Source organism: Dama dama, chromosome X (genome assembly GCF_033118175.1).
Source record: "Dama dama isolate Ldn47 chromosome X, ASM3311817v1, whole genome shotgun sequence".
Classification (NCBI taxonomy): Eukaryota; Metazoa; Chordata; class Mammalia; order Artiodactyla; family Cervidae; genus Dama; species Dama dama.
The window spans coordinates 101,059,660-101,073,151 of record NC_083714.1 but is presented as its reverse complement, the minus strand read 5'-3'; the positions used below and the strand labels follow the sequence as shown (position 1 = coordinate 101,073,151).

Here is a 13,492-nt window from a genome sequence, read left to right as displayed (position 1 = left end):
CAAAGGGCCTTTTCTCTCCCTTGCTTCTCTCCTTAGGTAGAGGATGAGGTATTTGAAGAGTTTTGTCGGGAGATTGGTGTGCGCAATATCCGGGAGTTTGAGGAAGAGAAGGTGAAGCGGCAGAATGAAATCGCCAAGAAGCGGTAGGTGGAAGTCTGGGTAGAAGGGGGAGATTGAGGTATCCTTGAGCCCCTAGCCTGACATCTGGGGAGTCAAATGCCATCATAAGGTATAAGGTAAGGAGCAGCTTTTAGAATGATGGACATTTATTGTAGTCACCTTTAAAGAACAGGGACATCAGGGAAGCATGTGTCACAGTATAGGGATTAAGAGTGCCAGCTTTAAACATGGTTTACCTGGATTAAAATCCTAGCTCCAAGGTTCCTTTACCTCTCTAAGCCCCAGTTTCCTTATGTGTCAGATGGGATAATAATGATACCTATCTCATAGATTGTCAGGTGGCTCAGAGGTTGGGCTTAATCCTTATATTTAGCGTGATACTTAGCACCTACTAAGAGCAGCAGATAATAGGCCACAGCAGTGAAAGCCTAACCGCTAGAACCACCCAGGGAACTCCCAATAGATACTTTTATTATTGTCATTATCCTAATAGGTGATGAGTGAGAGGAGGGCCAGAGTTCTAGGTTGGAAGAATAGTAAGAACAAAGCAAGTTTCTCTTCTTTCCCAGTTTAATTATTCATTTGTTCAACCAACCTTGTGCCAAGTTGTCCTGTGCTAGGTATTGGAAACAGTGGGAAGATGAGGGTAAGATAGATGAACATGACAGTCTCTCTGAAGGAGGTCACCCCTTGAATCCTGGGCTTAGTCAGCCCATCACCCATATTGTAACAGTTCATTGGTCTCCTGCCCCCAAGCCAGGCTCAAGGGATATAGAATTGAATCAGAGACTGTCCCTGTCCTGATGGAGTTTTGGGGTAGTGGAGGAGACAAACAAGTAGATTAGCAATTTCAGAATGATGCTGTACTTTAGGTAGATAGAAAGTACAGAGGAAAATGTTCAAGGAACTGTAGATCAACAAGAAGAAAAAAAACAAACCTAGAGACCCAGTAGAAGAATGGACAGGATGTAGTCATATATAGCATTTCATGGAAAAAGAAGCTTGAATGGCTAATAATCGTGAGTTGATGTTCAGTCTCATTCCTAATCAAATAAATGCAAATTAAAACAACCTAGCAGCATTTGGTGAAAATAAGTCTACATGAGCCCTTTGACTTAGCAAAACCACTCCTTGGGTCTGTATCCCAGAGAGAGTTTTGGCCACCGGGTCTCAAAGAGACAGATTCAGAGTTGTTCATCTTGGCATACTTTGTGATAGTGTGACGTTCATAGCAATGTGGACAGCTGTCACTGCAGGGAAATACAAGTTAAATGTGATGACTGTACAGACTATGGAATACTCTGTTCAGACAGGAACTAGATTTACAGGCAGTAACAAGGATAAATTTATGACACTGTACTTTTGTGTAAATTTAAAAGCGACATATTACAAGTATGCATTTTAAGGTTATATACAATATGTATATGTCTACCTATCTGTATATGATATACATCACTTCGGTGTATTTGCTTTGTATTTGTAAATACATTTGTATTTGTAAATACATGTATTTTGTATTTGTAAATACATTCGGTGTATGTGTTTGTAGGGAACATAATAGGAGTAGAAATCTGATTGAACCCAAGGAGACAAGAAAAAGGTCTTGTACAGACAGTGATCATAAAAGTTATATGAACTCTGGGGTATGATTGACTCATCTGCACCCAAAAGGGAGGAACCCAACAAAATATAATAGAAACAAAGAACCTGTTTGCAATCCTCAGGAAAGGTTTTACAGAACAAGGAGTGATGAACTGGAGACCTGTAGAGTGATTTAGCCAGCCAGGCAATACACAGAAGGGAGTTCCAAGCAGTGAGAACAGCATGCTCAGAGGTGTGAGAGAGCATGCCTTGTTCTGTAAACTAAGTATTAAATGTCTGGAGCAGAAAAATGGGGTCAGGAGGAAGGTGGGGGTGTTGGGAAGGTCAGCAGGGGCCAGATCACAGAAGGCTTTATGAGTCATTCTTAAGAGATTTAACTTAAAATTGCATAGCTCAAAATTATAGAGTTAATTACATTCTATTTGGATTATAGTGACTAATAGGTTTAAGCTGCTAGCATGACATCTGGCAACATCTGTCACACCATATTGGGTGGAGGGGCGGTTGGAAGTTAGCCCTGCCTGTCCTGCTAATATCTGTGTATGCTAGTTGCATACTTTTTTAATTTCTAAAGAGTTAGTGAGGAGGAAACTACCAGGGATCTGTTTTTTCCATTTTTCTTTTTAACTATCCAATCTCTGCCCCCATAGAAGTTCTGGAATCTTGGGGCAGAGGTATGTGCAGGGGTTTGGGGAGTTGGAAAGAGTCAAAGCCCATGAACTGAATACAGTCAGTCAACCTGGAGATGGTGATGATAACTAAAATTTATTGAGTACTTACTGTGTACCAGACGAGGTTCTAAAGACTTTATACATATTAATTCCCAATGACTGAGGTAAGTACTATTGTTATTTCCATTTTTCAGTTGAGAAAACAGGTAAAGAGATATAATTAACTTGTCTGAGATTCACTACCAGTAAATGGCAGAGTTGGGATACCAGTCCTCTTATCCTACCACATTATACTGTAAGGATGCCACAGGAGAAGAATCCCAGGTTTTGGTGTTTAGACTGGGATCTGATTTCACATTTGCTAGCTGTATGGCCTTGGGCAAAGTCTTTTACCTCTTGGCGCAAGTTTCTTTTTTTTTGTAAAATGAGGATAATAATGCCTTGTAGAGCTTGTAGAGCTATTCGTTAGAGGATTAGAGATAATGTATATAAACTACACAGAAGCTTAATAAATAAGAATTAACATAGCTAGTGGATTCAAGTGGACCTTTTTATATCTGCTTCTAGGAACTTGTTGGGGAAGGGCTCCAGTGTTTAAAAGAAGATTAATGGAGTTTGGCCCAATCTCTTCTGCCTTGTGCCATACCTACAAAGCTAGGCCAGGGAACTTAGTTCTGTAACTTGAGGGGACGGTTTTATATGGATCTGTGTGGATGAGCTCAGTGGTGACTTATATTCAGCAGTAACTGAGTCCCTGTGCCCTAGGCTTAGTTCTCCTTTCTCCCCACAGTTTGGAGTTTGAGAATCAGAAGACTCGTTTGGGTATCCAGTTGGATTTTGAAAAGAACCAACTGAAGGAGGACCAGGATAAAGTACACATGTGGGAGCAGACAGTGAAAAAAGATGAAAATGAGATAGAAAAGCTCAAGAAGGTAAGAAAGGAGAACATGAAAAACTAAAAACTAGGAGAAAAAATTAGAAGAGATAATATCCATAATTTATAAAGCCCTCTAAATAAGAAAATATTTAGAGACCTAAATAGAGAGAAATAGAGACCTAAATAGAGAGAAAAATGAGTGGCATCAACAGTTCAAGGAGAGATTCAAATAACCCATAAACACATATCCATAATTGAGCCTTAGTAGAACTCAAAGGAATGCAAATTAAAACAATAATTAAGTGTAATTTGTTTCTTATCACATCTCCCAAGATTTTCTTTTTTTAAAAAAAGGATACTAGCATGTTGCACAAGACCAGCATTCTTAGGCCATGTGGCAGCATCCATTGAGAGTCTTCAGAATACATTTCTCCTAACTAATACCCGAGGAGATCCAAAGTGCTGGCATAGCTTTGTGCACACAGGTTGATAATTAGTGACAAATATTTATAGTTCCATATAGGAAACTGTCCCCTGTCTCCTGGGAATTAGGATTGAAGCAAATTATGCTCAATTCATGTAAGTATTTGTGTAGTTTAATAGTTTCATATTTGAGTAATATACTGACCTCTTTTAAAGATTTATGTTGGCTTAAAATATCCTTAATGTTAAATATGTACAAACATACCACTTAACCAAAAAGCCAGGACAAACTTCCAAATTAATTTTATAATTAACCACATTAACTCAGTGCAACAGGTGATGGTGTTTTGCTGATACTGAGTTCCTTTTCACAGTGTGCCTGTGCTGACTGCCATGGCTCAGTTTCTTTGAGTCAAGCATGCCTGTTCCACCAGTTATTTGACGACTCATTTACCCACACCCCTTCTCTTTAAATTCCCATGGAACATTTTTTAAAAATTTCTTTGGCTGCACCAGGTCTTAGTTAGGGCATGCAGGATCTTTAGTTGTGGCACTTGGGATCTAGTTCCCTGGCCAGGAATCGAACCCAGGCCCCCTGCCCTGGGAGTGTAGAGTCAACCATTGGACCACCAGGGAATTCCCTAAACTGCTGTGAAACTTTTGTTCCTTGCAATATCCCTACCTGAGGTGATTTGATTCTCACTTGGCTTAAGTATATCGTTTGACTTTTATGTCTGCCTTTGTTTGTTGTTGGTTGTATGGTTTTGTTTTTTGTTGTTTTTTTTTTTTCCCTCCATTAAACCCTGATGATTGAAGTAGTCTTGTTTGGTGTCACTGCAATCTTCAATGCAAATAGAGATTAGGTAGTAAAATCCTGGGGCAGGAGTAGGTAGACATGTAGATGATCCAGAATCATTTATTTCTTTTTGACTTTTTATTTTGAAATCATTTTAAATTTAGCAGAAAGTTGCAAAAATAGTACTAAGAACTCCCATCTATCACCAAGATTCATCAATCATTATTTGCCGTATTAGCATTTGCACTCTGTATGCGTATTATTTCTTATGCATTGCAGATATATCCCTTTCTGTGACTTTCAGATCAAAATGAAAACGTTCTCCTTAAAAAAAAAAATCAGAACATAATAACTAAGATTATAATCCCCATTGACTGACCACTCTTAATCCCAGTCCCCTCTTCCTAGGGCCAATCCCATATAGAATATATTCTTCCAGACTTTATAGGCATTAATTACATTCTTATATGTGTGAAAGTGAAAGTCGCTCAGTCATGTCCGACTCTTTGTGACCCCATGGACTATACAGTCCATGGAATTCTCCAGGCCAGAATACTGAATTGGTAACCTTTCCCATCTCCAGCAACCTTCCCAACCCAGGGATTGAACCCAGGTCTCTGCAATGCAGGCAGATTCTTTACCAGCTGAGCCACAAGGGAAGTCCTCTTATAAGTATACTTATGGAAAACATACAGTATTATGCTTTTTAAAAATATTGATGTTGTTGCTCGTGACAGTAATGTTGATGTGAGAAAGATGCTTAAATAACATTAAGTCAGAATACAGATTTTTAATTATAATTTAGTCTGAACTATATAGACTTATCCATAAGTAATATTGGGAGGTGATAAGCTAAATGTTAATTGGTTACCTCTGCCTGATGGGATTTCAAGTAATTTCTTTTTTTCCTCCTATTTCATACTTTTTTATACTTTGAACATTTCTACAGCAGGCAGTTTGTATATTGGGGTTGGGGGGAGATCAACAAAATAATTTGGAAAAAGGTAAAAGAAGCCAGAGGAGTGATGGGGGTTTGTAAAAGCAGAGCTCATTGAAGATAGATTCCAAGAAACTACCTGGTAGAAAGGGTGGGCACAGAGGGAGAAGATTCCATTCCATTCCAGTGGGAATGGAGGGAAAGCCTTCACTTCTTGTCCTGTTCCCCCTGCTGGGCTCAGGAGGAGCAAAGACATATGAAGATCATAGATGAGACCATGGCCCAGCTACAAGACCTGAAGAACCAGCACCTGGCCAAGAAGTCAGAGGTGAATGACAAGAACCACGAGATGGAGGAGATTCGTAAGAAACTGGGGGGCGCCAACAAGTGAGTGGGTTCAGATCTGGGCTTGGCGGAAGTACATAGTATGGGCAGCTTGCTGGATTTGGATCTCACCTATCTCCCTGAATCTTCTTAGGGAAATGACCCATTTACAGAAGGAGGTGACAGCCATTGAGACCAAGCTTGAACAGAAGCGCAGTGACCGCCACAACTTGCTACAGGCCTGCAAGATGCAGGACATCAAGTTGCCACTGTCTAAGGGCACCATGGATGATATTAGTCAGGAAGAGGTGAGTATCATGGCTGGTGGTGGGTGTGGGCTGTGAACAACATAACCAGGGATGGGGGATGAAGGTGGCCAGGGAGGGCAGGTGAGAGAGAGAACGATGGTGGGTGAGGGTGGTGAAAAGGAGGGATGCAGAGGAGATGAAGCAGGGTGAGGCTGTGAAGACAGGTGAGGTGAAGGGTAATAGCCTTGATGTGAGAGGGCAGTTGTTGGGGGTAGGGTGTTTGTCAGTAGGTGGAGAAGGAGGTAAGCCAGTAGAAGAGGAAATCATTCATTAACCTCAGGGACCTGAGCTAGTTCAGCAGATTATGGATATTGGTTGTTGTTCAGTCATTCAGTCATGTCCGACTCTTTGCGACCCCATGGACTGCAGCATGCCAGGCTTCACTGTCCTTCACTATCTCCCAGAGTTTGCTCAAATTCATGTCTATTGAGTTGGTAATGCTATCTAACCATCTCATCCCAAGAGCAAAAGAAGATGGAAGTTGAGGGCCCTGAGGGATGGTAACTTAGCAGTGAGAAAGGTTGGTCAGGAGAAGGTTAGGTAAGGGACAGCAGCAATGCAGAGGTGATGAGGCATAGTTATGGGAAAGGGAAAGACACGAGCCAATAGAATAGCCAAGGCATTTTATCCACTGGAAGTGAGGCTTGATAGCAAGGGGACAGGACTGTTAACTGAGAGGAGGTCTGCAGATATCTTGTCTTTGACCTGAACATGTATCTCAGTCCCACATGTCTTTCTCTCTCCTTTCTTCCCAAATAACATTTCCATTTAATTCAGCAAAATCTTCTGAACACTGGCAGTGTGCCAGGCATCATGGTAGCACATGATATAGCTACTTCTAATCCTAAGCACAGCCTTGCCAGGCAGTCATGGTCCCATGTTACAGATGAGGGTTTGTGTGTTTAAATGAGGATTTAAGCAACAGCATGTCTTGCCCAAGGTCACACCATTAGTCAGTGGCAGAGCCCAATTTTGAACTCAGGTCTTTCTGCCATCAAAGCTGCTTTTCCTTCTACCACAAGTGCTTTCTATCAAGGTGCTTCTCAAAGGCTGCCAAGAAGCCCCCCTCTCCAGCCCACTGTAGAGGAGTACTCTTATGGCCAGTCAGCTGCATTTGACTCTCCCTCTCACTGTTGCAGGGTAGCTCCCAAGGGGAGGATTCAGTGAGTGGCTCCCAACGGACTTCCAATATCTATGCTCGAGAGGCTCTCATCGAGATTGACTACGGCGACCTGTGTGAGGATCTGAAGGTGAGGTTCAGCCTTGGGGGTGGGGACATCCTCCCAGCTGTCCAGAGAGAGGGTCAGCCCATCTGGTGGCCCTGTGAAGACAGACCATGTCTGGAAAGAAGGGTGAGCTGACAAGGGGGGTGGAGTTGTGATCTAGATTCTCCCCTCATATGCATACACAGACACAGGCACATCTTCTACCCCCCACTCCCAGCTGCTCCCATCCCTGCCTGTTACCAGTCTTCCCCTTCCACCTGTGTACACAACTCAGTCTAGATACATGGAAAACAAGCTCCTGTACAGTGAACAGATAAACTCTGGAGGTTCCTCAGGGCTCTGTCCCAGGCATCCTTTCCTTATGTGGGGTTCTCATCCTTCGTATCTCCTCTCCCAGGACTTCAGCTGCTATCTCTATGCTAGGTCCCACAGGTACCTCAAACCCCAGCCTTCCTCCCCAAATCTGCCTCTTCAGTGTCCTTGACTCTCTCTCTCTCACTTTGCATATTTAATGAATTAGCAAGCCCTGTTGATTCTACCTTCCAAATGTCTACTGAATTCTACTTTTCTCTGTTTGTACTGTAATCTAGTGCAGGCTGCTTTCACCTCTCACATGGACTACTACAGGAGCCCCCTGAATAGTTTCTGATGCTTTCCAAGCTATCATTATAGCCAGGGGAACTTGATATTTAAAAAAAAAAACTTTTTATTATGGAAACTTTCAAACAGATACCGAAGTAGAGAGAATGATATAATGAACCCCAGGTACCAATCATTCAGCTTCAATAATTAGCAGTATATGGTCAATCCTGTTTTTTATACCCTTCCCCCTCCTAATTGGCACATTTAAAATCAAATTCTAGGTATCATTCATAATTACCTCAGTATATATCTCTGGCAGGATTCTTTTTTTAAAAATGTAGTCACAATATCATACCAAAAAATTAGCACTGACTCTGCAATGTCACCTTAATAGTCAATAAATGTTTAGATTTCCATGAATGTCCCATAAATATATTTTTTTTAAATGTTTGTGTTTTTAAATCAGGATTCAAGTGAGGTCCATGTGTTAAAATTGGTCTCTTATGGTCTATAACATTTTCTTATCCTTTTTATTTATTTCTTCCTCTTTATGATAGAAAGTGGGTCATTCAATTCAGTTCAGTCTCTCAGTCTTGTCCAACTCTTTGTGACCCCATGAACCGCAGCACGTCAGGCCTCCCTGTCCATCACCAACTGCCAGAGTCTACCCAAACCCACGTCCATTGAGTCGGTGATGCCATCCAACCATCTCATCTTCTGTCGTCCCCTTCTCCTCCTGCCCTCAATCTTTCCCAGCATCAGGGTCTTTTCAAATGAGTCAGTTCTTTGCATCAGGTGGCCAAAGTATTGGAATTTCAGCTTCAACATCAGTCCTTCCAATGAATATTCAGGACTGATCTCCTTTAGGATGGACTGGTTGGATCTCCTTGCAGTCCAAGGGACTCTCAAGAGTCTTCTCCAACACCATAGTTCAAAAGCATCAATTCTTCGTTGCTCAGCTTTCATTATAGTCCAACTCTCACATCCATACATGACCACTGGAAAAACCATAGCCTTGACTAGACAGACCTCTGTTGGCAAAGTAATGTCTCTGCTTTTTAATGTGCTGTCTAGCTTGATCATAACTTTCCTTCCAAGGAGTAAGCTTCTTTTAATTTCATGGCTGCAATCACCATCTGCAGTGATTTTGGAGCCCAAAAAAACCAAGTGGGTCATTGGTCTTGTACAGTTTTCTATACTGTGAATTTGACTGATTATGTCCCATGGTGTTATTTAACATGTTCTTCCATCCCTGTGTTCCCTATAAACTGATTGGTAAATCTATGGTTTGATTGGATTTTTTTTATTTTTTAAATAGGTTTATTTTTTATTTTTGGCAAGAATATATCATAGGTGGTGCTGTGTACTTGTAAACTTCCTTTTGCATCACATCAGTAGACACTGAATATCAGTTCTGTCTCTGTAGTGATAAGATTTGATGAATACACGACATTACCTATGAAATATTAAGCTTTTATATCCACCAATTAATTATATGAAACACTGATGCCAGAGGAACATGTTAAATAAAGCACAGGGATACAGTTAGCTAAATCCAGACTGTGGAAAACTCAAAAGGACAAAAGGCCTGATCTCTTCCATAAATAAATGGGAAGAAAGAAACAGAAAGGGAGAACTTTTATAGACTAATGAGACAAATCAACCAGTTAAAATTTGTAGACCCCCCCCTTGAATCCATTGCAACGAAAAGAGAGGCAGGGGAATTTCTAGATTAAGTGAGAATTAAGAGACATACAACCAAGTGTAATGTGGGCACCTTATTTGGAACCTGCTTTGAAAAACCTGTAAAAAATTTTTTTACGTAGCATGATCAGGATGATTTGAACACTGTAGATAGTTTATTATGGATGTTCAGGAATTGCTGTTAATATTTCTAGGTGGTAATGGTATTGTGGTAAAAACATTCTTAGTTTTACAACAGTGGTTCTCAATGGGAGGGGTAGATTTTGCCCCCCGAGGGGACATTTGGTAATGTCTGGAGATACTCTTTTCACACCCACTTGTCACAACTAGGGCAGAGGTTACTGCCAGTATCTAGTGGATAGACACCAGGGATGCTGCTAAACATCCTACAGTACACAAGGGACACTACCCACAACAACAAATCATCTGGCCCAAAATATTCGTGCTGAGATTCAGAATCCCTATTTTATAAATACATACTGAAATTATTTATGGATGAAATGTCTGAGATTTGCTTGAAAATAATTGAATATAGAAAGGAATTGGGTGTAGATGGCAGCGTATTGGCCATGAGTTGATAATTATTGAAGCTGATAATAGACACGTGGGGGTTCATTTTATCATTATCTGCATTTTTGTGAATGTTTCAAGTTTTACATAATGTAAAGTTAAAAAAGGAAAAACAATCATGATCACCAGGTTAAGGTGTTGTTAGCCCCATCAATTTTATAAGGGAATTTTATCAAGTTCCCTATCAGCCTTTCACAGCAGGTTTTAGCAGTCATTAACAAATGATCATTGCCTATATCTATTAAGGGCTGCAAAATGGTAATTTTCTGATTTTTTTATTCCTCCTATGTTTATTAATTGGATTTCTAAAAAGAACTTTCTCACATCAACTGTTTAGTTCCTTTGAAATACAGTTAGTACAGAGAAGGTAGGATAAATACTTAATTCTTTGCCTTTATTTCTCAGCTTTTAGAGTTGGTTGCCCTTATAACCTTTAAAGGTGACCAGTAAGGTTTCTAATTTATATTTTTTATGAACTTAGTGTTTAAACATATTTTGGTATTTTTCAGTCTGCTTGGAGTCATTTTTCTTTTTGATACTCATATTATCCCATTCTTGGCCATTGGGAGCCACTTCACGTTGAGTTTTGCTATTCTTATTTTTAGATTTTTATTACGGAAAACTTCATATGCATAAGTAAAATAGTACAGTGCTGCCTCATGGCCATCACCAGTGTCAGCAGTTATCAACTCATGGCCAAACTTGTTTCATGTGTACCCCCACACACGCCATCCTCTCCACCCTCCCCACCCCCAGGATATTTAAAAGTAAATTCTGGACACTGTGTCTTTTCATTTGTATTGTAAATATTTCAGAATGTATCTCTATAAGAGAAAATTCCTTAAAATATTTAGAATTATCATACTAAAAACCCAATAGCTTAACATTGGAGTTATATATTATTATATAATTCCTTAATATTAATCTTATGATCAGTATTCACATTTCCCAGATTGTTATACACACACACACACTCTTTGCTTCTTTGAATTGAGAGTCAAATAAAATGAAAGAAACAGATAATTGATTTAGTGATTGGTTGATGTCTCATTTAATCCAAAAGTTCCTCCTGTCTATTTTTATTTTTCTCTACAATGTTTATTGTTGTTGAAGAAATTTGTTTATTTCTCCTGAAGGATTTTCTACATTCTATACTGTTGATTATGTCCTGTGGTTTTTAAAATATTGCCCCAGAACAAAGCAAAAAAATGAGTTCTGCTAGACCCTATAGTTCCTGTAAGTGGGTTGATGATGATCAGTGCTGTTAACTACAGACTCACATGTGTAACTTTTAAAAAGTGAAAGTAATTTTAATACTATATTTTGTTTAACCCAGTATATCCAAAAGAACTAACATTTCAATGGTAAACATTATAAAATTTATTGATGAGATATTTGACCATTTCTCTGTACTGAGTTTTCAAAATTCATTATCTGTTTTACACTTCTAGCATATCTCCATTTGGATGCTAAATTTTCTTCAAAAATACTTGATCTGTATTTAGATATCCTAAAATTTACAATTGAAAATGAAGAACCACATACCCAAGTTGTTCCAAATAGAAGTTTCGTAGTAACTGAATTATCAGTTTTTAAATTTAAATTATCTAACATTCAGTAAAATAAAAATTTTAGTTCCTCAGTCACACTAGCTGCATTTTTCATGCTCAGTAGTGATGTGTGGCTTATGGCCAGTATATTGGACAGCTCAAATCTAGAGGTTTGATTAGATTCAAGTTTGGGGGTTTATTTGGTCAAGACTGCTTCAAATGAGGTCGTTACTTCCATCAAGAGGTTTATAACATCTGGTCAGTGGCTCTTTTTGTGTAGTTTGCAGCCATGATGATTATTGCCTAGACCCATTTTATAATTTGTCAAGAGTTGCAAAATGGTCATCTTATTCTATCATTTCTTTATTAGCTAGAACACTGTAAAGAGATTTTCTCTCATCAATTTTTTGGTTACCCTGGGGTATTTTGTATAGGAAAGGCAGGATATTTGTGCTGGATTCTTTCTCTTTATCAGTTTATAATGAGTTGGTTCTTTGCATTCTCAAGATATGGGCACTGAGTTGTTTTCATGTTGTTATGAACTTTTAGATTTAAACATTTGACGTGTTGCACTCTTAGGATTATTATCCTTCTTGTTGCATGAAGTTGTTGGCATCTTTGGCCCATGGGGACCCATTCAAATTGGCTTCTGAATAATTTTGACACAACTCTTGTACTCTTTGATATCTTCCTTGATTTCTGGTGTGTCCATCCAGGCTCATCCTTTACATTTTCCACCCCAGATATGGAATTAGCCATTTCTCTGAGAAGCTCTGACTTCTTTTTGTCAGTTCAGTTCAGTCGCGTCCAACTGTTTGCGACCCCATGGGTTGCAGCACGCCAGGCCTCCCTGTCCATCGCCAACTCCCAGAGTTTACTCAAACTCATGTCCATTGAGTTAGTGATGCCATCCAACCATCTCATCCTCTGTCGTCTCCTTCTCCTCCTACTTTCCATCTTTCCCAGCATCAGGGTCTTTGCCAGTGAGTCAGTTCTTCACAACAGGTGGCCAAAGTATTGGAATTTCAGCTTCAACATCAGTCCTTCCAATGAATATTCAGGACTGATTTCCTTTAGGATGGACTGGTTGGATCTTCTTGTAGTCCAAGGGACCCTCAAGAGTCTTCTCCAACACCATAGTTCAAAAGCATCTATTCTTTGGCGCTCAGCTTTCTTTATAGTCCAACTCTCACATCCATAGATGACTACTGGAGAAACCATAGCCTTGACTAGACGGACCTTTGTTGGCAAAGTAACGTCTCTGCTTTTTAATACACTGTCTAAGTTGGTCATAACTTTCCTTCCAAGGAGCAAGCGTCTTTTAATTTCATGGCTGCAATCACCATCTGCAGTGATTTTGGAGCCCAAGAAAATTAAGTCTGCCACTGTTTCTCCATCTATTTGCCATGAAGTGATGGGACCGGATGCCATATCTTTGTTTTCTGAATGTTGAGCTTTAAGCCGACTTTTTCACTCTCTTCTTTCACTTTCATCGAGAGGCTCTTCAGTTCTTCTTCACTTTCTGCCATAAGGGTGGTTCATCTGCATATCTGAGGTTTTTGATATTTCTCCTGGCAGTCTTGATTGCAGCTTGTGCTTCATCCAGCCCATCGCTTCTCATGATGTACTCCGTATATAAGTTAAATAAACACAGTGACTTTTTGTGAGGAATGCTATTATTTAGCGACTACCATCTGGACACTGGAATGTTCATGTCTGCCAGGTTGCTCAGTGTTTCTAGAACTTTTCAGTAGACTGGACTACAAAATACACTTTATTTTGAAGGAAAAATCTATCATGAG

At 39.8% G+C, this 13,492-nt stretch overlaps 1 protein-coding gene across 3 annotated transcripts in view; it reads left to right on the top strand.

Moving 5' to 3' along the window:
• SMC1A (structural maintenance of chromosomes 1A) overlaps positions 1–13,492 on the top strand; it is a 46,073-nt gene that overhangs the window by 13,451 nt on the left and 19,130 nt on the right. For all 3 annotated transcript variants that reach the window (XM_061136160.1, XM_061136159.1, XM_061136161.1), the window contains exons 15-19: positions 37–143; positions 3,184–3,325; positions 5,668–5,813; positions 5,905–6,058; positions 7,198–7,308. In XM_061136160.1, coding sequence (XP_060992143.1) covers positions 37–143; positions 3,184–3,325; positions 5,668–5,813; positions 5,905–6,058; positions 7,198–7,308 — 660 coding nt within the window. The remainder of the gene's footprint in view (positions 1–36; positions 144–3,183; positions 3,326–5,667; positions 5,814–5,904; positions 6,059–7,197; positions 7,309–13,492) is intronic.